This window comes from Paralichthys olivaceus, chromosome 18 (assembly GCF_024713975.1).
Source record: "Paralichthys olivaceus isolate ysfri-2021 chromosome 18, ASM2471397v2, whole genome shotgun sequence".
NCBI classification, from domain to species: Eukaryota; Metazoa; Chordata; class Actinopteri; order Pleuronectiformes; family Paralichthyidae; genus Paralichthys; species Paralichthys olivaceus.
In genome coordinates this window covers 6,577,597-6,597,691 of record NC_091110.1, presented here as the reverse complement: position 1 = coordinate 6,597,691, position 20,095 = coordinate 6,577,597, and the positions used below count along the sequence as shown (strand labels likewise).

Sequence of the window (20,095 nt, the reverse complement as noted above, 5' to 3'; positions counted from 1 at the left end):
AGTACACAAGGTCAGGTTATAGATAAAGGACCAACCAACAGTGCATTGTAGTGTCTACGCTCAGGGACTTTCATACCTAACTCAGATGCTCCAGACAGAGAGGCACCAACTTCAACTATTTTGTGTGTTACACCAGTATCCAATAAGATGCAAACACATGCATGTAACATACAGAGTGACAGCAATTCATTGATGCATCAAGTCTACATTAAAATCTTCTGCATAAGACATCAGCTGCTGCCTGAGTTCTTCTTTCACCAGCTTCCAGAAAACTTCCATAACACTGAAGAGGTGACATTTCCCCTCACACATTTTCACAGGGTCTCCTACTGTCTGTGTTTCTGCTGTAGAAATATTGATAAAATTAAAGGGAAAGTCAGCTCAATTTTCATTTTAGCATTCAAAACTTGCTCTAATGAAAAGTTCCTCAAGAGGTGACAAAGACATTTCACCAGACACTGTGCATTAACAGCAAGTCTCTCCTGGGGATGCTAGTGCATTGTTTTGACTGGCAGATCCCTGTGCGACATGAACAGCAGACTTATATTAGTGTTCCGAAAACACCAATTGTTTCTGTGATATTTGGTTTAAAACACTGTTGACAAAACGACACTGACCAATCCAAACCAAATGTTGCATAGACTGAAACTTTGACCCTTGATACTTTTAACATGTTATATTCCCATCAGTCGTGTTCAGTAACATCTCATAGTTTTTTACTGAATACTGTTCACATACATGTTTCTTTCATGTGTCATTTCACACGCTTGCATCACATGTGCAGTGCCATGTCTGTCACACTAAACTCTGCAGAGTTCTGACAGTGAACATACAGTAAGTCCCTGTTCACTGATCTGAACAATATGTCTGATATGACATCAAGTGTAATGATTTAAACTGTCCAGCAGGCAGAGCTGTTTAACATGGGGGACATATGATGATATAGAGAATCCTGAATAAATGGTCTGTATTTATAGAGCAGCTTCTCTAGTCTTTTTCTCACCTCACTTTAGTTCATGGTGACCTCATGATGTTGAGTAACAGCAAGAATGCTGTGCTACCTATTCTTTGATTGATCAGTTTCTGCAGACACCATGTCGTCCTGCCTGAGCTGCCCCCGTCCTGTGTCTCTGTGGAGAGTGACAAGCTTCTCTGTGCAGCAATGAATGCCCACAACATTTTGCATAAAGAGAACATCTTACTGACTGACAATTTCCCTCTACACTTCCCCGGGCTGCCCAGTTTAGATAAATACAATATTTATCACAATGTGTGGAACATTTTAATCAAGTTAACTTTATTCATGGATTTCAATTTCAAACCTGTTTAATCGTCTCTTTTCCATTTGCAACATGTTCATCACCGCACATCAGCACCAGCTGGGACATTTCAATATTTGCATTGTTCAAACCATCACTGAATCTTACCTCTGCCACAGCTTCATACTCATTTATACACAGGAAACACCATTTCACTTATATTTACAGTTACAGTACAAAAACCATCCCACCCTGGAACACTTGGTTTCTACAAGGCAGTATCTACGAAACCCCAAATTATCGAGTATATTTTAAAAACCAATTATTGACGGTCAGTTAATAAAATTAAAGGCATTGCCCTGAGATTTCTAAATAGGTGAAAGTGCTTCTTAAAATAATGCTCAGGAAAACAAAAGCATAGTGGGGCTCTTATGAGGTTTTAAGAGAATGAATCAGCTTCATCTGCTGTCATATTGTAGATTCCAGGGACGTGTACAGACATTTTGAGGACCCATTGCTCTTACATGAAAAAAGTAACACCAGCTTTTGCTAGTGTTCACATTAGACAGATCAAAACTCAAAATAATATCTATGTTTAAAGTCGTTTACAGGAAACTGTAACCTAACACAGTCATCTATCCGATTGCAAACCACAATATTTAAACTTTGAAAATAAATTCTCTAAAAAAAATTGCTCTACATCATTTCTTTAAATCTTCTATGACTAAAATACATCTCAAATTGAATTAGGTACAACTTAAGAAACTATTGGGACAACTCATATTTATGCATCTACAATAATAATAAAACCTTTCTGTTCTCCAGAGGGGCAGCTCAGTCAAAGTGAGCAAACGGGCAGTTGCCCAGGCAACTTAAGGCCGTGCTTTGCACGTCCATGTGAACTCATTAGATCACAGCTTCTTGTTATTCACAGTCCATGAAGGGAGAACATATATTAAATTGTACACTAGTAACCACCACCCTCGAGAACGTTTGGCAAAGTTTAATGAGAAAAGAAAACTGATGTTGTGATTCAAAGTGCAGGCTGGATGATCTCAGCCTGTTTTCACGAGTACTGAGTGTTAGAGATTTTCTTCCACAGTAAAGTCTTCAGGTTGTTGAGGACAAGCGAGTGATGCACCTCTATCTGGCTCGCCAGGCCGCTCAGCGTCACACAGGTGCGCAGTTGCTTCTCCAGATCTCCGCGCAGGTCCGAGGGTGCTCCGAACAGCAGGAAGTCCTGCAGCAGCATGCACACTTTTGCGAGATTTGGCTGCACGACCTCAGTGTTACACTGCTTCACCAGCCGGTCGCAGGTGGCTGTGCAGTCCCGGCCGTAAGTGCAGTCTGCGTTGGTCTCACACCGCCGGCCCTTCAGAAATCCCCTCACAACCGCCTCGGAGGCCACACTGTGCAGGTTGACCATCTTGCAGTCGTATTTGGCATTGTAGCCCACATGCAGTGGACTTGCGTCACAGATTAGGAAACTGCCGTAGGAGCCGTGGAACACCTCCTCCACGAACTCCAGCAGGCCTATGGTGATGCGAGCTCTGCGGGGCCACGTCGGCGCGAGCCAGTGGTTCAGGCCCGAACTCAGGGCCTCAGGGACCAGGGCCTGCAGGTAATGAGGCACCTCCAGCCTGTAGAGGGAGCTGTGGCCCACACGCTCCGTCACATACAAGTCTCCGCAGAAGCCGAGCAGCTTGGGGGTGTGCTCCTTCTCCTGCAGTGCCACCATCAGGAGGAACTCGTTGATCTGGAGGAGAGCCCAGATTGATTTGGCCTCGGCTAGAGACACTTTGCCATCCTGGTTGATGTCAGCGAGAGTGATCACCCTGTCCACCAAGGTGCCCAGAGACGACTGATCACCGAGGTTCACCTGCAAGAGGGGGGTTGACACTGATTGGTTAAATATTTATGTATTCATGGAGTCATTTTTTGCCACAACTCCTATATATTTCCCTTTCTCCTTAATTAATCAACTCCTTTTCTGTCATATTGTCTAAGTCTGTGCATCAAATTAGACTATTTCTTTAGCATAACTCTTCTTTCCCCCATATCTGTATAACCCCCTCTATGATATAAATATTTATATATAATGATTTAAACTGGATGAATGTCATAGGAGGCTACAGACATTTTCTTTTATTATTATATTATTTCAAACTATTATTCAAATCAGATAACAAACAAAGATTATTTGATTATATATGGCTCAACCTTCTATAATGGTAGTTGTTCTAGTCCTATAATATCTTAATAAAATATCCAAAGTCATCATTTATGAGAGATACAGACATTTATCAATATTCATTTATACACTACTTCATGATATTTTTCTTCACAATATATATTTATTTAACTTAATTTACCTTTGAAATAAACTGAAATTAGCTGAACTAAACTTAAGGTGAGAGATTGTCATTGCTGAAAACAAAAGAAACCTTGAGGTAACTGTGCAGCATCTCTTTAAATTCATCCATGGAGGTTCCACGAGTGGGTTTGTCGAACAAGCTCATCTCCTGTCGCAGCACAGAATCCGGAGCCCCATCGATCTTCACAGGATCCTCAAGACCGCACTTGATCACAACAGGTCTCTCCTTCCACAGTCCACTGTACACCTGCACACATAGATGTGAGAAAACATGTCTATATGCTTGTGGATGAAAATGCAGGCATTAATGGAATACAATGCCGATAAGTGCTCAGGGTTTGTTTTCCCCTCACATCATTTTACCTGATGTGTGGAGGACGTGGACATGCAGTGCTGCAGGGTCAGAGTTCTCTGGTCACACAGCGCCTTGCAGGACGAGCCTGATATGATGCCCCTCCTGAAGTGGTCACACTGCAAAGCAATGTCAATGAGCAATGGTTATATGATCCATATATTATTACACATGAATCCAATGTTTACATTCGAGCGTCAAAGTGTCCATACTTACGATGACCATATGGCAGACGTGCCCGCGGCAGAGTTCGGAGTAAGAGGCGTACTGCATGTAGATGACCCAGCTGGTGACCAGGATGCCCAGCCATGCCAGGAGAAGGTACTTCACCTTAATGGCAGGAAGACGACTCTTCGGGGGGGGAAGCAGGGGCAGGAGAAGAGAAAACAGAAAATGGTGAGCCAAGAGGACAAGACAGCTGGTCATAAAATTAGGACTACAACGCAACAGCACAGTGACTGAGAGAACAGCTGGTCACTTGACCTCAGGATACAGCTGACGATGGAAGAAATACTCAGTAGAAATACAATTGCATCAGAGCAAAGAAGATATTACATCGCAAAGTCTACTTGAACTGGGAAAATAAATAAATACACTTTGTGCATTTTATAATAAAATCAGGTACAAAATCTCAGTGTGATGGCAAAGTTATTTACTTGTTATAGAAACAACTAATTGGTTACGTGATTATCTTTTATACATTTCTGCATTGTGTTGCGGACTACAATGCACTTTTTTTTCATCCTGAAATGTAATGGAGAAGAAGAATCAGGGTGAAAAAAGTAGCATATCATGGAATTAACTATTTAATCAATAAATGAAAATAGAAGAACAACGTAGGTTTTCAGTTGAATGTTTTTGGCCCAACTTTTTGTCTTAAATGCCAAACATGACAAAACTCTTTACTAGATCTGACCCTTGACATTGAACTTATGTAATAAAGGTACATGAACATTTTAACGTAATACGTCAAATAAATAAAGTTTGCATTTTAGTCAAAACTAATTGTGTAGGGCAATTTAGGTTTTTGATCTGACCTTATTTTAACTTTTTGTTAATTCATTTGCTTTAAATCAAATGTAATGCACTACATTGATACCTTTTGCTCTCGCTTTTGCTATTTTGCAAACGCTTCTGTCTCTAAGGTTTCGACCTGACTCTGTAAAGTGCCTCCACATAATGTCTGTTTGTGGTTTGGCACTAACTGAACCTGGGGTGAACTGCCCATGCACACAGATGGGTTGGACACACATGCACTGGACCCTGACAACAACACAACCACAATGTGTGACATGCTCATGATGCTCACACATGTACAGACAGTACCTGCAGGCCTTTGGACAGAGGGCAGAACAGCACCAAGTGCACCAGTCTCCTCACAGCCCTGGGCATCATGAGCGTGTGTGTGTGTGTGTGTGTGGAGGCAGAGAGCAGCGATCACATCATCACATCATCATCATCATCAGATCCACACCACCAACACAAATAACCACAGAAATAGGGGGTCTCAAGTCTACAGCACCGTGTCCTCATCCATTTCTTTCCTCCTCAATCGTGAATCGTTCGCAGGAGAGAAAACACTGATCATGATCGCGTCCTTGAAACGGAGCAGTTTGTGGTTTGGGATCCATCCGGTGCAGAAAACTCTCCTCCGCAGCCAGGAGGAAATAACGAAGGATGAGAAACAAATTCAGCTGCGATCAAGAGAGAATCCGTGAATGATGATAAATCTGAGTGGACATTTCTGCGGCTCAGACACAAAACCTCTGTTTCCCAGCGACACATCACTGCGCCGCTGCTTTAAAGGGGAGGACGCTGGAGCTGCTTTTTCATTCTGCCGACATAAATCTCTCTCTCTCTCTCTCTCTCTCTCTCTCTCTCTCTCTCTCTCTCTGTGTGTGTGTGTGTGTGTGTGTGTGTGTGAGGAATAACACATGTCAACTGCACACCTTGCCTTTAATATACTGTATTTACCCCCTGGTCATTTACATGGATGGATTTTAATTATAAGAAAAAACAGGTCATCCTAGAATATCTTATTTTATTAGGTAATAGGCTTATTGGATCTATTAAAATGTGTCTGTTTGTCCCTCATTGTCTTGATAGTAGATTATCATAAAGCCTTTAAGCCCACTAACAATCTAGTCAGAGTTTTTACATACCACAAATTAAAACTGAGGTTAAAGAGAAAATCACGTTTCGTATAATTTATACTTCTCCTTAAAACCAGTCAAATCTGTAAAATTACAAAAGTCCTTGACAAAATCAATTGAATGTTCTTTAATAACTCAAATTATTTATAAACCAAATACTTCCAACATTAATTACAATTTCTTTTTTTTATCTAGTAGCAGCTTCTCATTTTGACCAGAATGGTTGTGTTGTAGCTCAGTACCTAAACAAATGTACTTCTGAGTACATAGTTACTCTGCACCACTTATTGGATTTCAGTTATCTACGCATTAATGTGTACATTATCTTATTGTTGCAGCAGGTAATGGAGAGGCTCATTTATTTCCTGAATTTAGTGCTGTACAGACTTTAATCCCCCCTCAAGGATAAAATAGTCTTTTCATAATCTTTGATGCCTTACACACCAAAGTCAAGTAAAGATAAACAAATACATAATTTGAATCAGGATTATAGTGAAGTACATGATTAAAGTAGGAGCTAATTATTAATAAATAAGATAAAATTTATTGTGTTGAAAAAGAGAATCCAACACTGGCATGAATGTGGATTCACCAGAGGATGAGAAATTAAAGAACTACATTGCATTCAAGAGCAACAGTTCCCAATACACACAATATTCATTTATTCATTTAAAGGCTTTATGACAATTTGTTGTTGACATGTTGCAGGACATACAACAGTGTTCGAAATGACTCAATGTGTGGTCTTATATTTACTGTGTGCACCAGTACATATTGCTTGGAGAGCTAATAAGCATGAAGACAACTCATAACATATTTCACACTAGCTAGAACAAGTCTTAAAGCCAATGACGCTATACAATATGTGACCATAGAAATTCTTTTGTTTCAAATGATGCTCTATTGTGTGTATATAGTTGAGATTTTGTTATATTGGGGTTTGAGTTAACAATGTTATGTTCTAGAGCATGTGAGTGTGAATATGGCAGTAACACAAAGTGCTGTCTGATTTTAGAGGTCAACAGTGATGCACAACATACTTTATAACTTCACAAACCGTCTGCAACATCACTCATCTCTTACAGGTCTAGTACGGGGAAAATGTGATTCGACGAGACGCTGATGTCACGGAAACAACTGCAGATTTTATACAAAGACAGCACTGTGGCTAATTCAACTTGGCCACATACACCGATATAAGAGCTTTTCTATATATAGATGATGAATGGGAGCAGCAGCCAGTCTTAACTCATTAATACACAATTATTAATGTCTCTTATATTAGAAGATATGATGTCATGAACTGGGCGTGGAGGGAGCAGTGAGGCTGTGCAGTAGCTCCATCTGTCTCCTTTTGTCTTTGGCACGGCTGATGGTCATCTTGAATAAGCGACAGTACAGCTCCATGGCAGCCGGAGTGTCATCATTCCCAGGCACGGGGTACGTGATGAGGCAGGGGTTACAGTTCGAGTCCACCACACCCACTGTGGGAATGTTCATCTTGGCTGCGTCTCTGATGCCCACGTGCTGCTGGAACACGTTGTTGAGGGTGGACAGGAAGATGATGAGGTCTGGTAAGCGAACGCCTGGACCGTATTGGATGGGGGCGTTGGTGAGGAGACCACCCTGCCAGTACCGCGTGTGGGCGTATTCCCCGCAGTCCTTAGCAGTGGTCTCCACCAGGTGGCCGAACTGACGGCAGCGGCTGATGAACAGTATGACGCCGCCACGGTACGCTATGTGGGCAGTGAAGTTCAGGGCCTGCTGAAGGTGCTCCATACTCTGGTCAAGATCGATTATATCTTGGTCCAAGCGGCAGCCGTAGAGGTAAGGCTCCATAAGGCTAGATATGACAGGAGAGAATTAGAGTTATTAATATACATTTGTATGAGATGTTCCCACTTCTCAATTGTGAGGACTTGCTGTTTGTACTCTTCTAAGACGGTCATCTGAATATCTTTAGGTGTTTGACTGTTGTTGGACAAAATAAGTAATCCAACATACTAGACACCAAAACAATGTGTTAAGCAAATTAAATAGTAAGAACAATAAAAGAGCTTAAACCTCACAAGGTTTCATCTTCTTGTCTGAAGGTAACAACATGGTAAAGTAGTCGTGTATAGTATAATTCACACAACATCCCCCGTGAAGTCAAACCGACCTGTGCCTGCAACCTCTCTTATGTCCCAGATGAACTCTGGCGTCGAACAGGTCTTTGCAGGAGAAGAGCTCCGCCACACGGAAGAAGTCGGGTTTCTCCAGAGACAGGCTCATGATCTTCTCTGCAGGACAGAGACATTACATGACGTAAACCTGAGAAACACACACACACACACCTCGTCCTCACACGTTCACCCCTGCTCCGTCCACTCACCTGTAACATCCTCATGTACAGGTTGAACAGGTTTCGCAGACGTAGCATACTGATGTCCTCCACACGAGGGCCCGGGGGTGACAGCTCGCAGCAGCCGCAGCCCCAACAGTCCTGAGCAGGAAGCACAGACATCTCAGGTTAACTCCTGACAAGTGGGCACTGACAGTTAGCATCTCTGCTAGCTACCCGGCTACTACTGACGCTAGCTGGCAGTTGCTAACCGATAAATGCATGAAGGCAAAACAAAGCTACGTGTGTGCTAGCTGGAGATGCTACGATGTGAGCTACACCCATAAACAATCAGGTGGTAGTGAAGGGGTGAGTTTTACCTTTCGTCAGTGCTCGGGCCGCCATGCTTGCAGAGGTAACCTACCGCGGAAGGTCAGGTTATTCGTCTTTATCATTTCCGGTTTATGAAGGAAGTCAACCAGCGTTAAAATGAAGTACCGCCACCTACTGTGTGGGAGTGGAACATATAGAATATTTTTCTTTTTTTCAATGAACACTACATTTTTATTTAATCAACGTACTTTAAAATAATGTAGTGGACTATTCAACACATATGGTAAATAAAAACAAAAAAATATATATTGTATACTCCCTGATTTGTACTCAAGCTTTCCTCAGTTACATCATCAATGTTTCTTTATTAAATCGATGTGAAAGATGGCATTTCTCCACAGACTTCATTACTTCACAGTGCTCATATAACCCTATAAGATATTGAATTAATTAAACAGTGTTTATCTATCTTACTTGTTAAGATACTCTCCTCACATGTCCTCCTCTCACTCCTGATGGACTACAATACCCAGGATGCCAAATTATTATTCCCAAAAACCTCACAACTTTATTGAAAAACCTCAAAACCATTGAAAGCAATGCCTTAATATTACAGAGGTATAAAAGATATATAAATGTTAACGATGAGAAATAACTCAATAACATGTTTGGCAATAAAGATGACACATTACAGATGTTCTATAAACAACAGCTGCAGTGAAGAGAGATCCATTTAATCTATGGCCAATGAGTTTTATATAATACTATTTAACAAGAATCCTGAAACTCTGCATATTAGAATTTACTTTTTTAGTCCCTAACAAATTTCCCTTTATTTGCTACATAAACAAATTAGTAAACTTGAACTTTTTTTCCATGTTTTGCAGCCATTTTTGTAAGATCTACTTAATGTATAACTTGTACAACAATATAAACAAAAAGGGGACAATTACAATAAACGGTGTATTCCCAAATCTAAAACTTCCATTGGTCCGCAACATCAAAACTAACACGAAACCTTCAATAAACACAAAATAATTATCCAACAACCTGCATGTAACATCAAACATTGCACATTTTGAATGCAAATTAAAGTTTTATTCTGTCATGCTGTGCTCGCTGGGTGCTTCACTTCTCCTGCAAAAAGATGGAAAGATGATAATAATTTTTTTTCTGTTTGACAGTGATCACTCGCTGAAGAGACAATCACATACCTGTCCACTGGAACAAACTGCAGCTTTCTTTTGACGCACTGCAGAGTCTTTCTTTTCTGCACTGCTAAACTAACGAGAGAGGCTTTCCCCTGCAAGCATTGTGAATTACATATTAAATACTTGCAGTGGGTCAGGACAACTTTTTGACAAACATCTGGCTTCATCATGAAAAGGATACAAATAGTGAAGCATTGTTTATTTTATTGTACCTTCTTGCAATTTTCAGGCTGGTACTTCCTGCAGAACATCCTGCTTCTCTCCTCTGTGGTGAGAGCTATGCAAGGTCTGATGGTGATGCCAGGGTCAATGGCACTGGACAAAGACCTGGGCAAGGCAGAGCAGGACAAGCATCAGACCACTACCCATTAATACCTAAAAATCTTATACCGTACTTCATTACAGCATCAATCTTTTAAGTGGAAGTGCTGCGGTATCAAGTATCAAGCTTTATTAATGAAGAAGACCGCTGTTTGGATCACACTCTTTATTACACAGATGCACTTAAGACACAGCAAAGTTTTTTTTTCATTTGAAAGAGAAAATGAAAAAAAAAAAAAAACACTTCTTACAAAATATTTACAAAACCTGGCAATGCACAGCATGTTCGGTAACTTTTTTTTTTTGATAAACAAAAATAAATAGCCTTTTTTCACATAGGAAATTCAAGAAAACAACACACGAAATATTAAGTTGAGCAAAACAGAGAGAAGTAATAATGTGGCTTCTGTGGAAAGTGGAAAAACACTTGAGTCGTAGAGGTATCAAGTCCAAGACTGTTATAGTGGCTTACGTCAACAACTGAGCTTTAACTTCCCATCTATAATTAAGGGCACCGTGTCTTAAAAACAAATGTGGGGTAAATGGATTTGAGTTTTAATTTTTTTTTAAATGATACAAGCTTGTTCCACTACTGTTCTACAATAGCTTGGGAAAAGGGGGCCTACTAGGGGTCAAAGGTCAGTAAAGCGTGACATTTTCTTCTTATGTACAAAAGTTAGAAAGGATCTAGTGAATCAGATTTGGATTTGTTTTTTAAAGTCTTGTCTTACAGTGGCAAAGCAACTGACTGAGTGTTATTATTACAGATTTAAAGAATAAGGATTTTAATTAAGATCAGTTTAATTTCATGTTATTTAAAATTGTATTATAATATTTTAGCTACAGTATATTGCTGCATCTTCATACGATTTCCACACTAATAGGTTTATGCTTTGCTATTAACAAATATTTTCATTATTGTCATTGACTAGTTAGCCAATTATTTTGTAAATCAACTGATCCATCTTCTATTCTAAGGAGCATAGTAAAAAGAGGCAAAAAATGCTCAAGGTGACATCTTCAAATGTGTTCTTCCACCCACAGTTCAAAAGCAAATAAATTAAGCAGTGTATCGTATTCTGATCATGAAAAGGAGCAAACTCACGATTGAGAAGATGGAACCAGTTTTGAAAAATACCTTAAACATTTAATCTTCTTTTGATCAATCATTGGTTTCAGGTCAAATCACGTTTTTCATGTACAAGCCTTGTCTCCTTAACAACCTCAGTCATGGCACCGAGCTGTGTGAAATGTGTCCGGTTTGATGCACTGGACACCTGAATGTGACATTTCTATTCATAAAATATATATTTGTAGTCAAGCTTTTATTGAGACACAACTAAATAGCGCAGCGACGAAAACATGACCGATAATGACTTTTTAACTTTTGCACATAAAAGGGTCTTTAGATATGACACGTGAAATGACTGCACATATTTTTCTGATTAATAATTTGTGTTATTCCAGTGACACCTAAAAAAGATACCATCCTTACTTTAAACATTTGACAAGTTATTTTCTGGATCACATCTTTTTACATAAAATGTCATGGATATTAAGGAGAATTACATTTTCTGCAGAGAAGTATTGTGAATTTGGATTGGAGTACTACTCATGCAGCCTGCCTCTTCAGTCAAAGTATTGCTTTTCAAAGGCTCAGTGATATGGATCAACTTCTGGGCACAAAAAGTTGTCATAATGGTGCCATTATGTTACATAGCTGTATAAATGTAAAAACACATAAAAAATATGCCTGTTTAGTTTTATTGTATTAACAAACATTCCCTTACAGTGTGTAAATGAATGGGCTTGATTGTAACCTACCATATAGTTTTTTGCAGGACACAATCAAAAAAATGAGATTATAGAAGTTGGATTATGATGCTATGGGAGATAGTGACCAAAGAAAATACTTACAATGTGGAAAAGCCCTGCTTCTTCTCTGGATATCCCCTGTTGACTGACTCACATTCTGCCTCATCTACAAATTCTTCCTGTGTTCTTTCTAGGTGCATTTCTTTATCACCTATGTTCAAGCTCTTGACTTCTTTCTTTTTCTCAATTAGCAAATCTGCTTTCTCCTTTCCCTCACTCCTTTCCCTGCTTCGAACCTGGACATGGTTGGTCCTGTTTGACTCCAGTTCGACAAACACACTCTTGTCCTTAGGCATATGCACCATACTCTGCGTCTCTCCTTCTATAGGGAAAGGTGAGCTGTGGCCAGGGGCATGGCTCTGTGTAAAGCACAACCTTGGCCTGGGAGAGGACAAAAGGTTTAAAACAGGGGATCTGTATGGCGTATTTACAGTCTTCTCTGTAGTCCAGGAGAAGGGTGCTCCGCTGGTCCTTGTGGAGGAGCAAGCTGAGACTGGAGTCTGTGAACTGAGGTGGATGCCTCTGCTTTGATATGGTAGAGTTGCTGACGCAGTCTTGCTGATTTTAGATGAGGTGATATGGAATGGTAGCCGACTGAGAGTCCTTGTGTCAGTAATGGGGAGTCCCAGGCTCTGGCGCCACTTGTTCGACTCAGAACGAGAATGGGCAATGCTGGGACTCAAAACCGGTTTAACTCTCTCAAGCTGTGGGGCGACATCCTGGACGTCACTTCCTCCTGTGCTAGACCTCCTTTGCTCGGTTCTAGCAGCTCCTGCCCCATCTGCTGGCTCCAAAAGACTGGGGCTGCAAGATTGGACTGAGGACAGACATGATTGTGCACCAACAGTTGAAATGTATGGCACCAAAATCTGTGTTGGTGGAACAGACTGTCTATCTTGAGGCGGAGTACTCTGAGATTGTCCGGAGAAAGGCGTGGTGATACTTTTTCTTGGAATTTCAGCCAGCTGATTTTCCTGTTTAATATCTTCATCTCGAAGTAGGCTACAAACCACAACAGTACCATTCCTCGATACGTCTCCGTCTTTACTTTTCACTGCAGTCGAAACTTTGGCCTTTTCAGCCAGAAATCTTCTGATCTCTTGCTCAATGCTATCATCGCTGTCTACTGAAGTACTGTCTTCCTTTACCTCAAGAGTGTGAGCACTGTGCAGCGACATGGAGTCTTGACCTTCAGTCCCTTTCAAAGTCCCTTCATGCTCTTTACTTTTATCAGTTTGTTTATGTTGAGAAACGTTCTTTTTACTCAATCCAGTCGTGTCTTTCATGTCATCTTTAATCTTTTGCACTTTCTTCGCAGCACTGCGCTTACAAAAAGGGTCAGGTTTGGACTTTTTGGTCTGTGAGGCATTTGTTAGCAGTGATTCTTCATCATTAAGGCACTTCCTTGATTGCCGCTTCAAGTCTCTTGTCTTTTTCTTTGACTTCTTTTTTGTCTTGAGCAGGTCTTTTATGGCAGTGTCTAGGTCCTCGTCACTGTCAAGCGAGCTGCTTTTATCTCCACTTTGTTCAGTCTTACGTAATCCAGCTATCGCTTGAGTTCTTTTGGAAAACATCAATGGGCTCAAATCCTTTCTGTGATCAGGTAAAGATATCGGGGCTGTTACTGTAATGTTTTTATCAATACCAGACATGTTGGGATCGCTACTGTTTTCCTCTTTGAGTTTCCTTCTTTGTGTCAACGACATTTTTGAGGGTTTCTTCTGGGTTGCAACTTGTTTTGCTTTTACTTTCTCTGGTTCATTCACACTTTGAGGCTCTTGGGTAACAGTGGAGCAAGGTGGCAGTTTGTGGATTTGGGCCTTCTGCTCTAGGAACTTTCTGATCTCTTGCTCAATCCCATCTTCACTATCGATGGAGCTGTCATCACTTTCCTCATCTGGGCACGTGTCGGGAGGTGAAGACTTTGAGGGAGATTCAGCAGGGGCACAACCACCGAGCTCAACGCTGTGATGGAAGACTCCGGGTAAAACAGTTTTTGAAATGTCCAATATTGCCTCAGCACACATGAGCTCTGCAGTTGTGTTAACCTTTGGGGGAGCAGGTGTAGGTTGATCTTTAAAACATTCCACTTTAAATGATAGTAAACCATTTCCATTACCTTTCTGGCTCTCTGAATTCTTGGATATGAATGATGGAGGTACAGATTTCACTTCTTTCTCCGTTCTGGTCTTTTTCTTCTTCTTCAGCTTGTGTTTATTTATACTTCCAATACTTGTACTTCCAACACCCTGTATAAATGACTTACTACAGGGATTATTTTTGTGTGCGAATGGTTTCAGGACACTCTTCTCCTTAAGTTGCTCAAGCTGGTAGCAGCGAATAGCTTCTTCAATGCCATCATCGCTGGTGGAATCAGACTCCCCTTTTAATGCACGAAGACTGAATCCTTCCCCTCTGTCCTGCTGTTCCCTTTTCTCTAGCTGGTATCTTTGAATGGCTTCTTCGATGCCATCATCACTACTGGAATCATTCGAGTCTTCTTCCACTTTCACTGGGAAGGCTGAACTTTTGGTCATTGCACTTTTATCCGAATCTAATTTCTTCATGATACTGTCGTTAAGGGAGGCCTTGTTTTTGAGAGACTTTTTTACAGGTATAACAGCTGGTGCTGTCAGGGTTTCGACTTTAAAGCTTTTTGGATAGGAGTTGCTTGAAAACAAAAATGTATTAATGTCAGAGTTCTGTTTAGAAACCTCAGGACTAGCTGTATTCTTCCTCTGAATTTTGGAAGCTTGGAGAAACGTGGAACATGGGTCTGCTTTGCGTTTGTTATCACCCTTTTCTTTCAGGTATTCCAGTATTGCCTCCTCAATTCCTCTGTCCACAGAACCATCACTGTCGGAGTCACTGCTCTCATGGTCGATTGGGGGGGGAGCATCAGCTTGCTGGGTTTCAGTGGGACCTTTAATTTTGGATGTGGCTCCCACATAAGAACCCATTGCAACCTTACAGACTTGGGAATGATCCTCTTGTCCTGATAGCACATTTCCCTCAAGCTCGTCGCCCATCTCGAGTGAGGACTGGGTGCTCCTGAGGCTCTCTATGATCATCTGGACCTTGTCTGAGATAGGTGTGCCTCTGGTGGACAACTCAGGGTCAGAGTCATTGAAGCACTGAAGGCTATAGCCTCCAGGTGGGCCACATGTTCTCCATTCTGTTTGTGTCACTGCGACAGGTGGTACATTCATCAAGTACATTCTAGTGAAGTAGGGTGAGGTCCTCGACCACTGGAGTGCAGCTGCCTCCGATCCCAATCACATTGTTCAATCTATGAAGAAAACAGAAACAGTTCCAGGAAGGTCAAACTACATTGAAAATAATGATATGCATAAATATATATATTATGGATCAATGTATCTGTCCAAGTTTTATCTGTGTTGACAAATCAACACATCCACACATTTTTCAGCACCAAAGCACGGTGGTTATGTCTGTACAATCATACTATCTGATATCATTACTTCACTAGTTATCCAGGTCAATCAGAAAAGAGCTATTGCCCTGAGAAACAGGAAATAGAATTATTGCACTATGAAAAGTATCTCTATTATTTTGCGATCTACAGTGTTGTAGTACAACGGCAGTTTGATTTAACTGGGATATTAACATGGGGTATTAATCCCGTCTCATTAACTTTGAAATTCTACCAATAAAAATGACTGAGGGCATTTCCTTAGAGACAATTCCCTTCATGTCCATCAGTAAGGCCATGGAGGCAAAAAGCTGCACATCCAGTAGGACATACATTCTCAGTGCTTTGCTGCCATCGTGTGAAGGAACTCGATGTGACCACTCTGCAGGAGCTGGACATTATCATGTAAATTAAGTACTGCTCCATGGTTCTGGGAGGGGAGGTGCCTGTAGCTTTGTCACAGTCTTTTGTCAGTCCCCCCCAACATTGCTTTGGCCCTGTTACTAAAAATCAGATCACACTTTTGCCAAGTCAGGAAAAGCAAATCAATCAATCAATCAATTAAATTGTATTCGTAAAGCCCATATTCACAAATCACAATTTGTCTCATAGGGCTTTAACAAGGTGTAACACTGTTAAATCTGCCCGTAACCCTCAACAAGAGTCAGGAAAAACTACTGAAAATAAACTTTTGCAAATGCATATATATCATTTCTTTGTTATTCACCGAGAATTAACAGGACCACAACGCTGCTGAGACTCTGACAAGTGGAAATACAAGGGATGAGCAATGTGTCCAAAAATATTATCACAGTAAAGATTTTCATATTTATCATGATAAATGTCTGTTAAGTTTAAAGATACATTTTTGCTACTGCTGTATGTGCGGACAATGATAAACAGCAACATATTTTACAAATGTGAGGTAGATTAGTTATTTGTTATACAACCTCACTGTGCGTGTACAATTCATAAGCAACATATATTGAACTTTTGGTATAATGCTATTGATGAAACTTATATCATGATAGTTACATATATTGATGCTTTTGAGGTATTAATTGTGATCACAAAGTGTTGAGGTGCACAACTCTTACACTGCCGGCAAGATTATAATTCATTCAAACTATTTATGGTAATTAACCTAAAATATTTAAATGATTAAAAAAGTATTCCTAGAGATTTTGATTTATTAAAATGCAGGAACCTACGTAAAGTTAATTTGATTTTAATAGGGTGCATGCTGCAACAAATGAGCAATAATATAATTACTGCAAAGTAATTGTCACAAAATGAGCCAATGAACCGAGACCCCAGGTCAGTTGTCCAATTTGTCCAGTTAGTGGTCAAGCGTTAGGGCTTCCCTCAAGCTGTGGTTTGAGCATTAAAATCATTTTATGGCAGCACAAATCACAAAAACTTTGTTTGATTTGGATTGTGGTATTGAGTGTGAATGTTAACAGGCTCAGAATGAAGTATAAGCATACTTTTACTGGTTACGATTTTCTTTCAAACACATTTCACAACCAAATTACACAATCAGGTGTTTTCCAAACCTTTCTAGGCCAAAGTTAAAAAGGTCCATCATCTCAGTATCTAATTGAACATGTTTTCTTTCGTATAATGTTTAGGCCGGTAAATAAAGCATTATTTGCTTGGGGGCTCAGTGAAACCCACTAAAAGAGGCCTAACGCTCCCCAGACTCCTCTCAATCAATTTGAGAGTCACATATTCTATATCTATCGAGCCTGACAGGCATCAGGGAAACAGTTTGGATCAATAGTTTGCACAAATTACACGTACACATTGTTTGACTTTTTCCTCCAAATGAACGCTGGTAAGATGCTGTAGGAGCAGGAACTGAAGTTACAGGTTGCCTCGGCTTCTCCTCTAATTACTGAGTCTATACTTCCACAAATCAAACAGCTTAAAATTATCACATTTATCTAACTCGTCTTTGTCCAGCACAAGTGCAGTTTTGCAGTACTTGCGCTTCACTTAGATACTTCAATTTTATGTTACTTTATATTCATGTTGGATGGAGAGGTTGTGTCGATATAGTTTGACATTTAAAACACATTAACTTAGAAAATACAATGTAGTAAATCAGTAGCTCACAACATTTTTGACTTGTGTGACCCTTCACAAAAACACCAGGGAGTTCCTCAAAAGCAGGATTCTCTCACCTGAGCTGCATTTCAACGTCATAGGTCAAACTATTCAATGATTATAGATGTGTTTCTTTCTCCTCTATGATTAATCATGTCAAAGTCCCTCCAGATTCATCTTGTGACCCCTTGGATGTGCCCTATACTGTGTATGGATGGACCTTATTGCTTGGTTGTGAACTACTTGACTCAACTTTAGTTCAGATTAAACTATAGTACTCACAACTAATAATGCCATATGCAATTATATATCATTTCACATGCAGTTTTCTGATAATACAGTGAAGTGCTGCACTTTGACCTGGTGGGATTTTGAATGCAGGAGGAAATGATCTTGCTTGTTTTTACATATTAGTACTTCAACTAAAGTAAAGGATGTGAGTACTTACACCACCATTGTCAATGACAGTATCTGAGAAAATATAGGTTACTTTATTACATTCCACGACCTGGATTTTGTTCTTATAGATCAGAATTTGCTCTTTAATACAAAGATGTGCATTTACAGTAACAGTTAAATATATGTTCTGGACTGCAGATGTCTTGTTAAATGCTGCAGACTCTTTTATCACCATGTGTGGCACACACACACACTGAACAGAGGTGGAAGCTTGAACCCAGTAGGACTGTGAAACTGTCCTGTGAGTAAATATGCGTCCAGAACCAGGGTTAAACCGTGCAGCCACCCAGTGAACAAGCATGCTATCGGGCATTAACCCGGGCGAGGTGTCGCTCTGCTGCGGTGCTTCAAGATGTAGCTCCATCCACCCCTCCCGGCTCAGTGTGCAGGCTGCAGGGGAGAAAGATCCACCGACTGCAGCCTGACACCGAGCCACTATATCCACAACAACAGCCTCATCCATGGGCTGCTGAAGCTGGTGGAGGGATGAACCAGGATGTGGTCACCGCAGACGCCCCGCTGAAAAATGCCGAAAAGGCGCATCGAGCGAGCTAAAGTGTAGCACCGAAACCCGACCCCGGTCTGACGCCAACTTTGTTTGACACATCATGTGTACAAAGAAAGTTTCTCCAGACCTGCCAGCATCCGCAGACAACATTTCCATCTCTTACATAACCGAAACGTGTCGCTGCGAGTTGTTCCCCTCCCGGACGTTGTCCTGGTCGCTGCAGACAAACCCCGGCTGTCCCCGTAACCGCCAAGCGGCACTCACTGCACCTCTGCCCGGCGTGAGGCGTCAGGAGACTCCGCAGAGCAACCATGTTTCTTGTGGACGGCCACGGTTGTCAAAACACCGCTAAATTCGCTCTGTGACGCCGCTAAACTCGCATAAAACACCCACGGGTGTGTTACAGTGAAACACGAAGCTGCTTTTTACACGAGAAAGGAAGGGGAAGGTGGGAAATCGTCGGTGGGGAGAACCGCGGCTAGTCGGTGACTTGAAAGACACAAGCGGGCCTCCCGGCTGCTGCAGCCCCGGCATTTTCTCCGCCGAAGAAAGCCTTTGTATTGGGCCACAGCTCGCACTCCCAGCCTCGGCTCTTTCCCACGGGTTCGAGACGGTGCACAAGTGAAAACTCACCCGGCCAGGAGACACAAAAGGGCCGCTACAGAAGGAGCGCGGTCATCGCGGCGACGTTTGAAGGTATTTCGAGAAGCCGTCGAGGAGAAGTGTCGGTGTCCGTCCGCAGCTCACACACACACCGCCTGGAGCTCACCGCCGAGTGCCCCCTCCTCCGCTCCGACTGCCGGGCGAACCAGTTTCCTCCAGAGCCCGAGTCAAGCCAAGCCTTTCAAACATGGCACCGGGGAGCTGTGCACACTGAACTTCTTATTAGACGATATTCTACATTGATACATGACACAAACACTCTTGTATATCTTTTATAAACATTTATCTTGCATTAATTCACAAAAATACCTTTTCTCGAAACAGTTTAGTGAAATAACCGGTTAAACATTTCCCTATTTTATCCAAGAGCAACGCCTTCTTATTACAAAGTTCCGTCTCATCGCTGAAGAGTTTGGTGAATTTAGCAACTCAAATGCATGACCGATCCACTTTACCGGAATAAAACCTCTTCACTTTGATCATTTTCTGATATTTAGATGAGGTTCTCCCTGAAATCTGCTGCATAACTTTGTTTTTTTCCACTGTTATATCTGTATTATGCTCCTAAAACATGGGAATAATGTGCCCACAAGGTCACGTACACATAATTGGAGCCATTTATCCATTGATTTCATTTGTGTATTCACCCACAGCAGATATGTGCCTGTGGAGTACACCTAGGGCTGCAACCACAATGATTATTGTCATCATCGGTTGACAAA

General features: G+C 41.2%; 3 protein-coding genes across 3 annotated transcripts; all 3 read right to left on the bottom strand.

Moving 5' to 3' along the window:
- Positions 1 to 2,247: 2,247 nt before the first annotated feature.
- dipk1b (divergent protein kinase domain 1B) lies at positions 2,248 to 5,802 on the bottom strand. The gene is made up of 5 exons (XM_020081819.2): positions 5,312 to 5,802; positions 4,202 to 4,336; positions 3,997 to 4,104; positions 3,704 to 3,880; positions 2,248 to 3,138 (listed from the first exon to the last, which is right to left on the bottom strand). Exons 1-5 carry the CDS (start codon positions 5,378 to 5,380, stop codon positions 2,326 to 2,328), a joined length of 1,302 nt encoding a protein of 433 aa, XP_019937378.2. The 5' UTR covers positions 5,381 to 5,802; the 3' UTR covers positions 2,248 to 2,325.
- A 977-nt stretch (positions 5,803 to 6,779) lies between these two features.
- mrps2 (mitochondrial ribosomal protein S2) lies at positions 6,780 to 9,353 on the bottom strand. Its single transcript, XM_020081550.2, has 4 exons — positions 8,842 to 9,353; positions 8,513 to 8,623; positions 8,300 to 8,420; positions 6,780 to 7,981 (listed from the first exon to the last, which is right to left on the bottom strand). Exons 1-4 carry the CDS (start codon positions 8,864 to 8,866, stop codon positions 7,435 to 7,437), a joined length of 804 nt encoding a protein of 267 aa, XP_019937109.2. The 5' UTR covers positions 8,867 to 9,353; the 3' UTR covers positions 6,780 to 7,434.
- On the bottom strand, positions 9,337 to 19,564 carry ppp1r26 (protein phosphatase 1, regulatory subunit 26). Its single transcript, XM_069513651.1, has 5 exons — positions 19,344 to 19,564; positions 12,244 to 15,490; positions 10,218 to 10,332; positions 10,009 to 10,097; positions 9,337 to 9,931 (listed from the first exon to the last, which is right to left on the bottom strand). The coding sequence occupies exons 2-5, from the start codon at positions 15,417 to 15,419 to the stop codon at positions 9,892 to 9,894; spliced, it is 3,420 nt and encodes a 1,139-aa protein (XP_069369752.1). The 5' UTR covers positions 15,420 to 15,490; positions 19,344 to 19,564; the 3' UTR covers positions 9,337 to 9,891.
- Between the last annotated feature and the right edge of the window lie 531 nt (positions 19,565 to 20,095).